At 44.7% G+C, this 17,623-nt stretch overlaps 1 protein-coding gene across 1 annotated transcript in view; it reads left to right on the forward strand.

The window, feature by feature from the left end:
- Positions 1 to 16,064: 16,064 nt before the first annotated feature.
- ST8SIA4 (ST8 alpha-N-acetyl-neuraminide alpha-2,8-sialyltransferase 4) overlaps positions 16,065 to 17,623 on the forward strand; it is a 246,537-nt gene continuing 244,978 nt past the window's right edge. Inside the window, exon 1 of the mRNA XM_068271687.1 lies at positions 16,065 to 16,372. Within this exon, the coding sequence (XP_068127788.1) occupies positions 16,260 to 16,372 (113 nt within the window). The 5' untranslated portion in view covers positions 16,065 to 16,259. The remainder of the gene's footprint in view (positions 16,373 to 17,623) is intronic.

The following is a 17,623-nucleotide window of genomic DNA, read 5'->3' on the forward strand; positions in this document are numbered from 1 at the left end:
GTGTTCCAGGCTTCAGAGAAATTTTAGTATCAAAAGGAAGGTTGTGTATACAGTATGTGATATTGTTATTATTGTGATATTATGTGATATTATAGTAGTTAAAGGGATACTGTAGGGGGGTCGGGGGAAAATGAGTTGAACTTACCCGTGGCTTCTAATGGTCCCCCGCAGACATCCTGTACCCGTGCAGCCACTAACCGATGCTCCGGCCCCGCCTCCAGGTCACCGCTGGAATTTCAGACTTTAAAGTCGGAAAACCACTGTGCCTGCGTTGCCGTGCCCTCGCTCCCGCTGATGTCACCAGGAACGTACTGCGCAGGCACAGACCATACTGGGCCTGTGCAGTACGCTCCTGGTGACATCAGCGGGAGCGAGGACACGACAACGCAGGCGCAGTGGTTTTCAGACTTTAAAGTCTGAAATTACAGAAGTTAACTGGAGGCGGGGTCGGAGCATCTTTGAGTGGCTGCGCGGGCACAGGATGTCTGCGGGGGACCATTAGAAGCCCCAGGTAAGTTCAACTCATTTTCCCCCGACCCCCCTACAGTATCCCTTTAAGTAGATTTGGAGGTACAGCTGTGTCAGAAAACAGCATATTGATTTCCAAACAGTTACATAATATAAAATACAATGGTCCCTATCCAAATAACTTCACTCCTGTCTTTTATCCCAGGAGATAATTTTACACATTAACATATGGAATTAACTTTTTCACCCAGGAGATAATTGATTTATCTTCTCTTTATGATACCTTTAAGCTTTTTGCAATTGAAAAGTATCAAAAAGTAGGTGAAAAGGTACTATCAAAATTATGTTTAATACTTTCTTGCTTGCTGGGGGTTTAAAGTGGATCCGAGATAAACTTTTACTCATTGCATAATTGTGCCCCTTACATATAGTTTATAGGGCATTCCTCAATCGAAATTCTTTTTTTGTTTTAATACTCTAATTCAATACCCTAATTCCCTATAAACTAAATAAGCCTCGCTCACAGCTCCGCCAGTGTCTAGGCATTCTGAGTCCCATGTAGCAAGTGCTCATGGGAGCTCAGTCTGGGGAAGAGGAGCCTATTCCTAAAGGAGGAGGATGCATTACCAGCCAGAGATTTCAGAGGCAAGGTGGCGGAGAGGGAAGGAGAGAGGAGTGGAGATGCAGAGCAGCTTGCCTGTGTGTAATGATGACAAGCAGAATATAGCTGCTCTCATTGTATCACGGGAAGAAATAATCATATACTGTTCAAGCTGTTTGAAGCTAGATTTACTGTGTAAACATCTAACTTTAGATAAGATATATAGACAAGTTACTTGTTATAGTTAGTTTTTCATCTCGGATCCACTTTAAAGGGCATTTTATAGACAAGGTTTGAAAATATCACCTAGGAGAAAACTCGGGAAAAAGTTAATTGCATATGGGCCACTGGTACATATGCAATTAACCTTTTTTTTCCTGAGCTTTCTACTCAGAGATAATTCTTCATCTTCTGTTTAAAATAACTTTTCAGCACTTTGCAAATGAAAAAGTACCAAACAGTAGGTGAATAGGTACTATGAAAAATATTTTAAGTATTTTCTGGTTTGTAAGAAGCTAAAAAGTTAATTGCATATGGGCCACTGGCACATATACAATTATTCTTTTATCCTGAGTTTTCACCTAGGAGATAATTTTGACCTTCTCTTTAGACAGCATTTTACTATTAAAAAAGAACCCAAAAGATGGTTAAAAAAAGATGGTAAAAAATTACTATCAAATTTATTTTGAGTATTTACTTTCTTGCTATTGTCTTAATAGGCATTGCATGGCAAGTTGTGAAAATATCGCCAAGGAGAAAACCCAGGAGAAAAAGTGAATTGCATATACAATACAATACAATACAGTAACATTTCTATTGCGCTTTTCTCCCATAGGACTCAAAGCGCTTAGGCTCTCTCAGATTCAGTAGTTGGTAGTAGGAGGAAGTATTCACACAACAAAAGTTATATTTCTGCAAATGCCAACCTGAACAGGTGGGTTTTCAGTCTGGATTTAAACACGTCCAGGAATGGAGCTATCCTGATCTGCTGAGGTAAGGCGTTCCAAAACGTAGGGGCAGCATGACAGAAGGCTCTGGGACCAAAGGTTTCCAAGTGGACTCTGGGTATAACTAGATTATTAGAACCTGTGGATCTGAGATTGCAGGGATTACTACGCAGCTGTAACATTTCTTTAATGTATCCAGGGCCCAGATTATTTAGTGATTTAAATGTCAGTAGGCCGATCTTGAAAAGGACCCTCCATTCTATAGGTAGCCAGTGAAGGGAGTGCAGGACTGGCGTTATGTGGCAGTGACAGGGTTGGTTGGTTAGCAGTCTGGCAGCAGTATTCTGTATCAGCTGTAGGCGGTACAAGACCTTTTTTGGAAGGCCAGTGTAGAGAGCATTACAGTCAGTGGCGTAGCTATGGAGCTCGGGGCCCCGGTGCGAGTTTTACATTGGGCCCCCCTGGCACTCTATACTTAACAACTGATACGGTGCAACAAAACCTGCCAAGGTCATGTACAGTGTCAGAGGTGTCAGAAGGGGATGCGGAACAGCTTGTTAATGATTACTACCATTCAAAGCATCTTTAGAAGTGCTCATTACCAGTACAGGACCAATAAACAGCTTATACTTTGGTTTAGGAAGGGCCACATGGGGCCCCTCTGGCCCAAGGGCCCCGATGCGGTCGCTACCTCTGCAACCCCTATTGCTACGCCCCTGATTACAGTAGTCCAGTCGGGATGTATTGAAGGCGTGAACTAAGGTTGGTAGATCTTCTGGGGGGATGAGGTTCTTGATTTTTGCGATGTTCTTCAGGTGGGAATACGGGCTACTATCAATAAAATACCATTAAAGCCCGCAGCAAGCAGAACTCCAACAGAGATCCTGCAGTGTTTACTTCCTGGTTTCCTGGGAGCTCATAATGGCTTAACCTCTTGTGTTTACATATTGTATTAGCACAGAACCTTGGCACAGTTCAGACAGAGCTGACAGCCTTGATTTACCCTTGCTCATTACTTGCAGATAAGGGAGAATTAGACAGGCTGTAAACGCATACAGGGTGGATTTCTCTGTGTTTTCCTTGTCTCTTGTGCAAGTGTTTAGGTTCACTTGGATAGCTTGTGTTGTGGTATTTATCCTTGCATAGTTTAGCTCTCATGGTCATATTGCTGTAATCAGAGTGAGGCTTTCTGTTCATTTGTTTGTGTGTTCTTGAATAAACCTCACAATTTCTGACAGTTACCACTAAAAATACTGCTTGCTACTTTGGATCTGTGTACAGCAATATCCCTCAGAAAGATGCAGATTGAAGAATGTCACTGTTTTTTTTTTTTGATCATTTTCACTAAACCAAAATACAGTGCTGAGAATGTGACAGAGCTCATTCACTTCATAGCCACTCTAAGCTTGCCTGACAATAAATATGTCTCAGCTTCCAGTATAAGTTATTGTCAGTGAAGACTGCTATCAGTGACCTCTAAATCATCTTTCCTACTTCAGCGGTCAGTGCTCATATCTCTGCTGCTTGGTGTGCAAAGGGTGGTGGTCTTCAACACCAAATCCTCCTCTGGGTAATGGACTGGTTTCCTTACTGTATTATACTAGATGTTGTGCTGCCAAGGTCTCTTAGGTCATGGCCCCAAGCTCCCAACGCCGATGAACCTCACAGACAGGTAGGACTGTGCTGAATTGATTGACATTCAGTGCAGGTTGGTACGTCAGGTGAACAGATGTCAGGGAAAGAAGTTTGCAAGCTTGGTTCGTGATAAGGCCAAGGTCAGGCACAGGTAACAGGCAGACTTGGTTGGGTAAAGAGGCAGGGTTAATAAAGGAAGTAAGTAAGCATGGTCGATAGTCCAGCAGGGGGTCAGACTGAGTTGCAGGCAGAAGACCATGGTCAAATAGAATGGGGGCAGAAGGCTAATCAGACAAGCATTTGCAAATACAAGGGCACAGCACTACTAAATTGTTACAAGCCTCACTGGGAATCGGTCTGATGACAGCTTTTGAAGTGCGTAATAAACAGTGGAGACACCAAAGATTGATCCACACATTGTTTATTTAAATTAAACATGCAAATAGATACAGAAAATGGTTATCAACAACAGTAGTGCAAGTAAAAACAATCCAAAACACAGCAGATAAATCCAATACCAAACTATGTACAAGTAATATACAAATGACACATTCACACACAAAGATATGTATATGCAACCAAGTCTACCATATTCGATTATTTCCGATATGATTTCTAGGTCCGATAGATTGATTTGTTTCTATACAAAATTGATCAGAAAAACAATTGGAAATCAGATTACTGGTATTTGGCTGCCTGAAGGAATTTATAGGCATGGAAGTGACAGCTTCTGTCTTGTCGGTACCTTGTCAGGAATAAAGCAATCTTCACTAATAAGCAAATTACAGTTTTCCTGGCAGAATACAACTTCTGAGAGCAGAGGTGGATATAAAAGGGTAAATAGCTCATGTCTTTTCATTTAGGGACACTTAATAGGCTGCCACTGAGCAGAGACAACAAAACATTCAATCTACTTTGTAAATATTTTAATATAAAATAAAACCATGGGATATTTAAAAAAAGGTCATTTTTACCACTTACTCACTTTAAAGTGTACCTGAGATGGGGCAGGAGGAAAAAAAATTATATGTAGTTGGGGCTTCCTGCAGCCCACTCCTGGCAGATCACTCCCTCACCGTCCTCCCGCTGCCTCCTGTATCTTCCACAACAGGCCCCGGTAAATGGTCCAGTTGGGGCCATTTGGCACTAAAGCAATGCACTTCTGACCACGGGAGCGCGACGGGGCGCATGGCCAGGCTGTGCATGCAGACTGGAGGACTTTCCGGGGCCAACTGCAGAAGAACCAGGAGACGGAGGAGGATGGCAAGGGAACGATAAGCCTGAAGAGGGCTGGATGAAGCCCCAGGTATGTATATTCCCCCCCTCCCCCACCGGTCTCAGGTTTACTTTAAGGCTTTGTTTACACTGGATGTGTTGCTTTGGCATCTGCACTGCCGACCATATATTGCGTCATTCAATGCAGCACAGATAAAATATAAATCCGGCCTTGAGTACAGCAGATGTGTTGCAACTGCACAAAAGGGGAAGAGTATGTAAATATGTACTATGTACAATAGGGGGGGATAGGGTGAAATCAGCTTTTCTCCATTCAACAATGCGAGGCATGTCTGTATTTGTTCCCTTTGTGCCTTTTCACTTCTACCATATCTCTTTATTACAGAAAGATATCACTTGTAATTGATAGTAATATGCTAGTAATATGCGTGAACTATCAGATGACAAAGCAAATATGTGAGAATTACAGGAAGCTGTTAATTGCTGTTTAATCTCATGAATCAGATAATAGATACTGTTTTAATTAAAGCCCTGTGTGAAGTGTTCAGTAAATCACAGCACAAGATAACCCAGCAGTCTAATATATAGACCCAAAGTGTAATAGATAAAGAGGAGATGGGTTTCCGCAAGGAATGGGAATGTGCATTAGTCATACGCTTCTTCACATTATATATTACATGTATATTTTCATCCTTGTCTTCTGAAAAGTTACAGATCATCAGTGAAATGCTCATTTTTTCCAACTTGAAGCAAATGTAATGCAAATTGCATGCAGCTGGGGAATGGGCTGATCAAATGCCACTGCTGCAGATTTGCATTGGCCCAATTCTATAACAATATATTATCGCTGATTATCTGCACCCCCAATATGATACACATACAGTATCAGAGTGTGGCTGACAATACAGGCCAGAGCAGGATCATCCACCAGGCAACCTAAGCAGGTGCTTGGGGCCTAGTGCGTGTCAAGGGGCCCACCTACTACCTTGCCTAGGGCCCCATTACATCTTAATCCATCTCTGATACAGGCATCCAGACTACTCCAGGCTATTTTGGTGGCCACCTAATACAGCCCACTAGCAGCACGTTTGCAGCACTTGCCTATCGTCAACGATCAGCAAAGCGCTGCACCAATGGAACTCTATGGGGATGGTTCCACAGCAGCACTGCAATGGCGGAGTGACTGCAAAAGCACTGCTTTTAGGTATTTTAAATTGACCCGGTGCAATCCCTATACAAGGAAATTAGTGCCTTTCTCCATCACTCCAGGTATCACAGAGAAAATTGAAGCTCTTCCATGATTTGGAAATCGCAAGTGATTTCTGAATGGCCTTAGTGGGAGACTGGCTTACGTGTTTATGGTTTTGGAGGGGGGAAGGCAGCAGACTCTGCTCTTACTGCTTCTCTCAAGGGTGATTAGTAGCAATTGGGCAAGGTTTTCAGTCTTGTCCAGTCAATTCCTACCTCTAAAGCTGGGTACACACTTGCAGGGCCGGTTCAAGTAACAATTAGGCCCTAGGGCAAAATTAGCCTGGGTGCCCCCCAACAGGCACCCCGATCAAAAAGCATCATTAGAGGCCCTTTGTTGCAGCCAATTTTCCCTCCCGGGCCCCTGAGCTGGCTGCTGACCCTTCCCCCAATCACCTCCCAACTTAACAGACTCTGCAGAGTCTCTGGGGAGCAACAGCTAAGATGGGGGAGGGACACCTTGGGGGCCCCTATAGGCTCTGGGGCCCTGGAGCAATTGCCCATCTTTTCCTATGGTAGCTCTGGCCCTGCACACTTGAGATCTATGTCACCTGACAGGAATCAGAAGATGATCCCTCAGACACCGGTTCATGGCCAAGGCTGTATAGAAAGATGTATTCTGTCACTATAGAGGGGGATGGAGGGATGATGAGCCATATGCAATTCAAGGCGGTAATAAGATTTCAGCATGTGAGCTTATCGCCTGACATTGCTCAGGATCTACTGGCAAATTAAATTGCCAACTTTACCTAAAAGATGTCCGAGTGAGATGAGCCTAAGGCCTCTTGCACACTGCAAGTGATTCCGATTCAGATTCCGCTTTTTAATCAGTTTTTACATCCGATTCAGATTCCGATTTGCAGTTTGCTCCCTGCACACTGCAAATCGGAATCTAAATCGGATGTAAAAACAGATTAAAAAGCGGACTCTGAATCGGACTCTGAATCGGAATCGCTTGCAGTGTGCAAGAGGCTCAGTGAAATAATCTCCATTCACCAGTGTTGTTCGTAGCTGCCAGGCTATGTGGAGTGAGTTTTTGTGTTGTGGAGCTGTCTTTCAGCACCATGGCACTGCTACCTCTCTCCTATGAGATCTACCGCACTCATAGCGACCTTGTCTGGCAAAGATCTTCACTCGGCGCCACTAAAGCACTGGGCATACTGGCACTCACTCGATGTCCGCTGCTTAATACCAGCCTCCCCTGTCACTGTCCTTTCCTGTCACATCTGCCAAACCCACCACTCTTTGGGCCAGATTTATCAAGGCATTACCGTTTTTTTCTTGTAAAACTGTTCTAACAAGCAGAGGAACTGCTCTGCATTATAGTAAGACACTTTTCAAATCATAATACCAGCAGTTTAGCGTGAATTTTTAGAGCTGCCCTACAGTTAAGAAAAGTGCAAATCTATCCCTAAACTGCTGCAGATTAACCTTCCTGGCGGTAACTAGAGATGACCTGAACGGTTCGCCTGCGAACGGTTCAAGGCGAACTTTAGTAAGGGACAGCTGCTGACAGACTCTGCTAGGGAGAGTTTAGTTAGGCTCTTGTAGGCTTGTTCCTAGCTGATTGTTATTCCTTATATTACCCCTTCTCCCTCAGGGTCTTATCTTCCAGGGAATTATAGTATTTCAAAAGCCAGCTTACATACCGTGGCTGGGAATTGAACCCAGGCTGGGCTGGGAATTGAACCCAGGTCGCAGTGTGTGGTAGGTAACTCACTTAACCACTATACCACCAACAACACTACATGCTGAAGCCAGCCTAGCATGTACCATTATGATAATACCTTTTGTATAATAATAATAATACCTTTTTTTGTATAGCGCTTTTCTCCTGTCGGACTCAAAGCACTTGCGAGGCAGCCATTAGAGCGCACTCAGTAGGCAGTAGCAGTGTTAGGGAGTCTCACCCATAGAACTCCTTACTGAATAGGTGCTTGCTTACTGAACAGGTAGAGCCGAGATTTGAACCCAGGTCTCCTGTGTCAGAGGCAGAGCCCTTAACCATTACACTATCCATCAATCCAAGAGAAAAATTAGCTTGCTTAAGGATTTGTAGCATGAAAAGCCAACTCACATTGGCTGGAAATTGAACTCAGGCTGGGCTGGGAATTGAACCCAGGTCGCAGTGTGTGGTAGGTAACTCACTTAACCACTATACCACCAACAACACTACATGCTGAAGCCAGCCTAGCATGTACCATTATGATCAATCCATGTTCAACAGTTGTCTGAAGAAATCCCCAGATAGCCAGGTAGATTCCTCTCTCTCTCTCTCACACTCTCTCTCTCTAGTAGGGATGGTCACCGCTTTCCGCGGAATTGTATTTTCCGCAATCTTAGGTGGAAATTGGTCATTCCGCTCCATTTGGTTGGAACGGAATTGCTTTTTCAATCTGGCGGAATTCCGAAATTGCCTGTGAAATTCTGCCGGTATCCGTTGATGGTTTTAAGCTGAAAATTCACTTCAATGGCATGAAGTCCTAGAGAGAGAGCTCATTTTTCTCTTGGGTATATCACAATGGTACATGCTAGGCTGGCTTCAGCATGTAGTGTTGTTGGTGGTATAGTGGTTAAGCGAGTTACATACCACACACTGAGACCTGGGTTCAATTCCCAGCCACGGTATGTAAGCTGTCTTTTGAAATAGTACAATTTTGTGGAATAAGCAAGCTAATTTTTCTCTTGGATTGATCATAATGGTGCATGCTAGGCTGGCTTCAGCATGTAGTGTTGGTGGTGTAGTGGTTAAGTGAGTTACGTACCACACACTGAGACCTGGGTTCAATTCCCAGCCAATGTGAGTTGGCTTTTGACATGCTACAAATCGTTAAGCAACCTAATTTTTCTCTTGGATTGATCATAATGGTACATGCTAGGCTGGCTTCAGCATGTAGTGGTGGTATAGTGGTTAAGTGAGTTACCTACCACACACACTGAGACCTGGGTTCAATTCCCAGCCCAGCCTGGGTTCAATTCCCAGCCACGGTATGTTAGCTGGCTTTTGAAATACTACAATTCCCTGGAAGATGAGACCCTCCTCCCTCCGGCAGGAGGGAGAGAGGGATTCCTGATGTAATAAAGCAGTGTAGGCCTGCAATTGAACATTCAATGAGATTTCTGACCCTAAAACACTGCTTTGTAGTAAATACAGATTTTTTTCTGTGACTTTTGATGTGTATTTCACTCAACCATGTCTTCTTCCAGGTATTAGACCCCTTGAAACATCTTTTCTATCATTTTTCAAGTCAGCAGAAATTTTTCTAAATTTTTAAGTTCGCCTCCCCATTGAAGTCTATTGCGGTTCGCGAAAGTTCGTGCGAACCGAACCTTCCGCGAAAGTTCGCGAACGAAAATCGGAGGTATGCGACATCTCTAGCGGTAACCCCCGAACTCCGAACATAGTTCGGGGTAAGCGGCGCAGGAGGATTTCTCAGGCCCTGCTGAACCGATTTGCATAATTTTTTTTTGCTACACGCAGCTAGCACTTTGCTAGCTGCGTGTGCACACCGATCACCAGCCGCTTCACGCCGATTTGCCGCTACACGCCGTGCCGCCTCCCCCAGACCCCATGCGCTGCCTGGCCAATCAGTACCAGGCAGCGCTGAGGGGTGGATCAGGACTCCCTTTGACGTCACGATGACGTCATCCCGCCCATTGCCATGGCGACGGGGGAAGCCCTAATGGAAATCCCGTTCAGAACGGGATTTCCGGACGGGCTTGATCGCCAAAGGCGATCGAAGAGGGTGGGGGGATGCCGCTGCACAGCGGCTGTCATGTAGCTAGCGCTAGGCTAGCTACATGATTTTTAAAAAAATAAATTAAAAAAAACTGCTGCGCTACCCCCTGGCGGTTTTTAATAGACCGCCAGCAGGGTTAAGAAGTGCTTCATAGAAGTTCTCCAGATAGTGTAGCAGTGCAGGCTAGATATGATTTGTGAAGGGCTCCTCCCCCTGACTCAGAGCCTGCTGACAGCAGATGTGTTAGTTACCTCAGCAACAGCAATTCCCCTCACACACTGTCTGAAAGACCTTCCTAACTTCTCCTATTCCTAACAGTTTAAGGGCTTGATTCACAAAAGGGTGCTAACTTAGCATGCCTAAAAGCCCCTTAGCACGCCTAAAGCCCTTTAAGACGAGCAAACTTTTGCACGCTAAATTAGCGTGCACAAAGTTTAGCGCTGTGTGGTGCACGTGAAACGTCGCACCAGGTGCGATCAAAACGCACGGTCCAACGTTTCAGGTGCACCCGGTACAATGGTTTGAGCGCCCCTGGTGCAACTTTTTGCGTGCACCGCACAGCGCTAAACTTTGTGCACGATCAATAAAAGCTTTTGGTGTGCTAACTGCTTAGCACCCTAGTTAGCACGCCTAAAGCTTTTAGGCGTGCTAACTGAGTTAGCACCCTTTTGTGAATCGAACCCTAAGAAGGAATCTGCACTATTCGTGATTTCTTAAGATGTCTGAGACAGTTCTGCGCGGATTTCTAAAATCCTACCAATATTTTGTCTCAGACACTCTTGATAAATGTCCCCCTTTGCCACTTCTTCTTGTATAACTGAAAACTGTGACAGAAAAAGAGGACGGTCCGCACGTTGTCCTAAACGAAGTCCTTTATTGTAGACGTTTCCAAAAAAAGCAGCACACACAATCACACATCTCCAGCTCTGAAAACTGGCGCTCTGGCAAAACCATCTTCCAAGCTCCCGCAGGGGCTCCCTATTGGTCCACTAAGTGAACCAATAAAAATCCTCCTCAGAATTCCTCAATGCCACAATTTAAAGAGGAACTTTACTGAATATAACTTAACCACTTAAGGACCAGCCTATGCTGGTCCGATCTGTGCTGCGTGGGCTCTCCAGCCCACAGCACAGATCACTTTGAAGCCAGGGCGACCAGACTTCCCCCCTTTGTTCCCCACTAGGGGGATGACCTGCCGGGGGGGGGGGGTCTGATCGCCGCTGGCCATCTGCGTTTTGCGGGGGGGGGCTTCTCAAAGCCCCCCTCCGCAGCCATTTCCGCCCTCACGCTCCTTACCTCCCTCTCCCTCTTCCTACGTAATGCGCAGGACTGAATTCCGTCCTGCGCATTGAAGGATAGGCTTCCGCCTATCAGATGCCGGCGATCCCCGGCCAATCAGAGGCCGGGGATCGCCGATCTGCCTTACGGCGCTGCTGCGCAGCAGCGCCGTATGATGTAAACAGCGGGGATTTCTTCCCCGCATGTTTACATTTTCCCGGCGAGCCATGATCTGCGGCTCTCCAGCTGTTCACGGAGACACCCTCCGTGAACTGACATGGAAAGGCCGCTCGATCGAGCGGCCATTTCCATGGTAAACCACTTAAGACCTGCCGACGCCTATGGGCGTTAGCTGGTCGTTAAGTGGTTAATGAATAAAATAGGTTTTTTTCTACAATAATCAATTATAACGCTACGGTTACAGTGACACCCTAGGGTGTGAAACAGCTGTTGACGCTTACGTCACGTGCATACCCTCTCTCCATAGAACCTTGTGCCTGTAATGTATGTATGGATTTTTTAATATTTTCTAATAAAACAGGATTTTAGACTGGATGTGCCCAGTTATACTTTTTTCTGCTTTAAAGAACTTTGGGACTGTATTAAGCTTTGAGCACTCCAGCATTGGTTTTAGTGGGGGTCCTGTGCAAAGTTTTCTACCGTCTTGAATTGCAAGTCCGGAAAAATAGGTTCTGCAGCATTTTTTGGGTCCGTTCAGCGGCATGTAGGCAACGGTTCCGTTCATGCAGATGGATGTGAACAGATCCATAGGTTAACATTGGATCCGTTCACATCTGTTCCGTTTGTACAGTATCTGTTCCGCTTATGTTCTGCTTTTTAACGCTAATGTGAACCGGGCCCAAATGTTTGGCCCCAAATTAGACAATGTTTTAGATTTTGGCCCCTTACTTTTTGAGTTTGACACCCCTGATTGTAAGGTGAGAAGATTCTTAATAAGTAAATCTTTTCTCAAGAGTTATCTCACATTATGGGCTTGACTCACTAAACCGTGATAACTCCAATATCACACCTTATCAAAGATCACACCTTATTAAAAGATTTCACACTTGATCAAAGTTAACATGCCTTATGAGAGTAGCATAGTGAGTGCTTGGAACATATGCCTGCTAATTGGCAATGGCACTCGTCCTGTCCTGAGCCCCTGCAGGTGTGTAGCGCTCGCTATGCTACTATGATAATGCGTGTTAACTTTGATAGGGTGTGATATCTTTTCATAAGGTGTGATATATTTTCAGAAGATGTGATATCTTTGACAAGGTGTGATATTTGAGTTATCACGCTTTAGTGAATCAACCCCTATGTCTTTACACACTTCACCTACAAAATACATTTTCACCATCTAGTATAAAGAACTAAGAATTAGGGGAAGAAAGAAAATCAATCTTTCGTTAATAACAGAACACTTACCCTGAGTGTGTTGCTGCTTGACCCTAGCCTTGCAGCAGTTCTCTGGTAGTGGGACACGACTATAGAAACACAAGCTGAACATGCAATATCCATGCAGAATTACAGCTGCTAGAGAAAGGCTTTGCTATTTTCTGGTCACTATCTTACATGACAACAAGAATCTGAATAGCTGATGCTCCATTAAGGCATCAGAAGCTTCTCTCATGGCTGTGAATCACATGCTGATAATAAAGAGGGTAAATTTATGTGTCCTGCCATCCTCCTCCCTTGTGTCAGCACTGGCAGACATAAGAAAAGCACTGAGTGAGGAAATGGAAAAGGTGTAGTCTGCGCTGACAGGACATGCTTATTAACTCTTCCATTGCCCTACACACTAAAGACAACAGTATGCACAGCAGCTGGATCCCATTGGGGCTATATATAGTAAAGGAGATGGGAAAGAACCATACGTTGCATTTCCCATTGCAAATCCCAAAAGGCAATCACTGAGATCTGACTGTTATTTTTGGGCTTTTGCAGGTTTCGACTCCCTGTGTTTTTTTTGTACGATTTGTAGTCTTGAGACTGTATTTTTCAATTTTCACTGGATTGGCTAGTAAAAATGCATGTTTACGGTTGGCTATGGAAAGAAACAGTGGTTATTTGATTGTACAGGCTAGAAAGTGTGGAAAAGATTATACTGGCTAGTGGCTACTGAGCTCCAAAAACATTGGAGTGTGCAACCCCTGCTAGGGTCACCTTAGGGGATGACTTCACACCTCTGTAGTGCTGATTGGCTTAAAAATGTAGGGCTCTTATGCTAGGTACACACTAGGTGATTTTTTTAGCAGATTTACTGTCAAATCGATTATTTCCAACATGTCCGATCTGATTTCCAATCGATTTCCTATCATTTTCCAATTGATTTCTGACTGTTTTCTGTTCACTTCTATCAGAAATCGGTCAAAAAATCATTGGGTATTGATTGTAAATCAGATTGGAGATGTTAGAAATAATCGATCTGACAGTAAAACTGCCAGAAAATCTCATAGTGTGTACCTAGCATTAGGCTATCACTGCTGGTGGCTACCAATCAAATTGTCTAGCTACCAAAGGTCCTGTGTCCAAAGAGGGCCAATCAGGGATGTCATCCCTGTACTAGCACCCCCTTTGCCAGACCCAATGGAACAACTCTCTCCCACTAAGTCCCACTAAGGTGTAAGTGATTGCGTCGGCCTTCACAAACCGTTGCTAGAGGTGCTAAGCTAATATATAAAATAACCATCCCTATTCCCACTACTACAACCTAACATGCTTCGCTCATAAAGAGCCCCAGGTAAGTAAAAATCATCCTTTTTCTAATAAGGTTGTTCTCATTTTTTTTGTTAAGTAATAGAGGTTTTGGTTTCGTATAGCCCCTTCTAATATCACCATAAGCTATCTGGGTACTTTCTCTCTTGTGCTGTGTACATTACCTAAGAAAGCCATATTAATGCCTTGCACTAACAAGGAGCAACCACTCTGAGGCCTCTTGCACACTGCAAGCGATTCCGATTCAGATTCCGCTTTTTAATCAGTTTTTACATCCGATTCAGATTCCGATTTGCAGTGTGCAGGGAGCAAACTGCAAATCGGAATCTGAATCGGATGTAAAAACTGATTAAAAAGCGGAATCTGAATCGGAATCGCTTGCAGTGTGCAAGAGGCCTGAAACAGCTGTATGCATGTTGGATTAAGCTCAGTTCTTAAACATCAGGTCCATTCAGCCAGGGCCGGAGCTACCATAGGAAAAAATAGGCAGTTGCCCCAGGACCCCAGAGCCTGTAGGGGCCCCCAAGTTGTCCCTCCCCATCTGAACTGTTGCTCCCCAGGGACACTGCAGAGTCTGTTAAGTTGGGGGATGATTGGGGGAGGGTCAGCAGCCAGCTCAGGGTCCCAGGAGGGAAATTTGGCTGCATCAAAGGGCCTCTGATGACGCTTTTTGGTCAGGGTGGTGTCTGTTGGGGGGCCCCCAGGCTAATCTTGCCCTAGGGCCCCATTGTTACTTGAACCGGCCCTGCAATTCAGCACAGTGCGGAGAAGACAGTTCAGTGTTCACTCTGCTACGTTTTCACATTGCGTTCGTGTTTATGGGTTAATGAGTTGTACCATAGGGGCTATGGCAAGAAATCGAATCCCCAAAAAATGGAGCAGAAAAACAGAGCAGGTTCAGATTCTGTGGTGCAGCAAACGGATCCGTTTTTTAACAAGTGTAAGCGGTTCCTATTTTTAACACTAGGATTGGCTTCCTTACAAGTGGGGACCGAGCCTTAATCTGAATACTGACCTGAAGTCGCAGGAATGTAGATCACAGTGACGTCCCTACGATGGACGTTACCCAGTCCATCGCCCTACCCGCGGGAACACGTGACGTCCCCTACGACGAATGTTCCATGATCCATCTTCCTACCTGCGGGAACACGTGACGTCCTCTAGGATGAGTGTTCCATGATCCATCTTGCTACCCGCGGGAACACTTGATGTCCCCTAGGACGAGTGTTCCATGATCCATCTTCCAACCCGCGGGAACACGTGACGTCATGTGAGTGCCACATAAGAGAATTCAAGTGATTGCACCACTTTGTGCGGGAGTCATCAAGGATCTTAAAGATCCGATCTGCCATGATGGTCGTTATCACCACCGGAAAGCGTCGGCCACCTAATTGCATACTCGTACCCATGTCGCGAGATAGCTCATCGCTCAATTGCCGGTCGTCATAAGAATCACGCACAAAATCGCAAGGTGGGAGTGAGCCTTCAGGTCCGTACACACGCCGGACTTTAGGCAACGACGGGTCCGTCGTTGCCTCCCGCTGGGTGGGCGTGCCAGCGACAGTCCGGCGTGTGTACGCTCTGTCGTCAGACTGATACGGCTGTTTCTGAGCGATCCGCCCGGCGGATCGCTCAGAAACAGCCGTATCAGTCTGACGACAGAGCGTACACACGCCGGACTGTCGCTGGCACGCCCACCCAGCGGGAGGCAACGACGGACCCGTCGTTGCCTAAAGTCCGGCGTGTGTACGGACCTTTCAGTGTGGCTCTTTAAAATGAATAAGCACACTAGTAATCTGCTTCTGGATGAGTATCCGAATTCTAAGAGCATAAAGAGACCACTTGCATAATCAGTATTAATGCTTCATGAGGTTACTTGCTCACATAAAACTGATTTCAGGCGCCTTCTGTTTTAAGGAGGCAAATGTATATATATATTTTTCTATTCATTATTATTAAAAGGTCTTTTTTTAAGTTCTTCTGAGCCCCTTTAACATGCTAGTGGTTGTTGCTCAGCATGAACTAGCTGTATAGTCAGTACAAGGAGAGGAGGGGCGTGACCACACGCAGCTGGGGGAGGGCTTGTCTCGCTGAAGTGAAGGAGGGAACCTGCTGCTGCTGCTGCTTGTACCAGTACCAGTGCCAGTGATCTGGCTGCAGCTTGAGGAGGACCCATCTCCTAGGAGCCTGCATCTTTCTCCAAGGATCCCCAGCTGCCAGAGCATCACCTCCACTGTCACACCACTTGTCTCTCTCATCCAGCAGCTTCTTCATTTTTTTTTTTGTATTTTTTTTTGTATCTCTTGTTTTATTTTTTCTTATCCCCCCTTTGCTGTGGCTAAATCACAACCCCACGGATTGGGATATTTGTGTGTTGGAGAGAGAGAGATGCGTTCAATAAGAAAGAGGTGGACTATCTGCACAATAAGCATCCTTCTGATCTTCTACAAAACAAAAGAGATCGCCAGGACTGACGAACACCAGGATTCGCAACTCAATGGGTAAATGAGAAAGTAGCAGCAGCAGGATACAAAGGGGAAGGTGCACAGCTGTGCCTGGATGTGTGTCTGTGTGCATGAATCCGGCTTATACACTTTAGTGTGCCTCCTTGTTAGAAGGAGATAAGGTATTCAGTGCTTCTTCGGTGCCCAGAGTTCCCTCCATGCTAATCTCTGAGTGCTCCTTACAGGGGATTCAGAGAAATCAGCACAGCCAACTTAGCATGCCTGGATGCCACAAAGGATCACTCTGCACACGTTGAGCAAGCTGTCTGCCTCTTCTCTCTGGTTTGTCTGCTGGTCTGTAAGCTTTTCTGCTAAGTATTTCCTCTTTAGGTTTGGCAGCCTTCCTATGTGTAGCAGAGAAGTTGTCATTGTCATCAGTTGAGCACTTGGGTAAATATCTCCACTAATTGTGTTTTCACACTGTCTGGGCAGGTCTTTTAAGCCACTCAATTGCATTAAGTCTGAAGTTTGCAATTCATTTCTGAAGTCTGGCTTTTGTCCTCTTTTTCTCACTCACTTGTTTCCAAACAAAACACTTGGGGATCTAATTTCCTTATACTATTGTTGATGCTATAACTTTAGTTCCTCTTCCTGTTAAATTTTTGTGCTCGTAAGCTGGCCACAGACGAACAGATTTTAATTTGATCTTTTGTAACAAGCCATCTGAACAGATGTATGGAGTATAGTATTAACTGATTGTTAGATAGGTTTTGTATGACTTTTTTTTTTAGTAGTAAGATACCAGCCAACCTCTCTTTTTCCCTTGCACACTATTTTATCAGTTTAGCAACTGCCATTCAAAAAATGCTTTGGACTACTAAGAAAACCCTGAGAATCCCCCATGAAGAGATGGACTAATTGAAAACCTGCCGGTTCTGTCAGATTTTAACTGCTTATATTTTTCGCTGGAATGGTCCTTTGAATATGTTTTGTATGACTTTTTTGAGGCTATAGTTACTTCAGATCAGATTTACTCAGCATGACGGATCCACGTAATCTATTTATAACTTATTGTACTGTGCAAGTGATTTTCTTTAAGATTTCTCACTAATCTAATCACAGCCAGCATGATCGGTTGACCAATCACATCTCTCTATATATGGTCAGCTTTTCAGACCAATCACAACTCTTCATATATGGTCAGCTTTACTAACTTAATACATATTTTAATACAGTAAAATATGCCTAAACTGTGACCTTTAGCTGTAGACAACCATTATTGTCCTGATTTACTATTGGACCAAAGTG

Source organism: Hyperolius riggenbachi, chromosome 1, assembly GCF_040937935.1.
Source record: "Hyperolius riggenbachi isolate aHypRig1 chromosome 1, aHypRig1.pri, whole genome shotgun sequence".
NCBI classification, from domain to species: Eukaryota; Metazoa; Chordata; class Amphibia; order Anura; family Hyperoliidae; genus Hyperolius; species Hyperolius riggenbachi.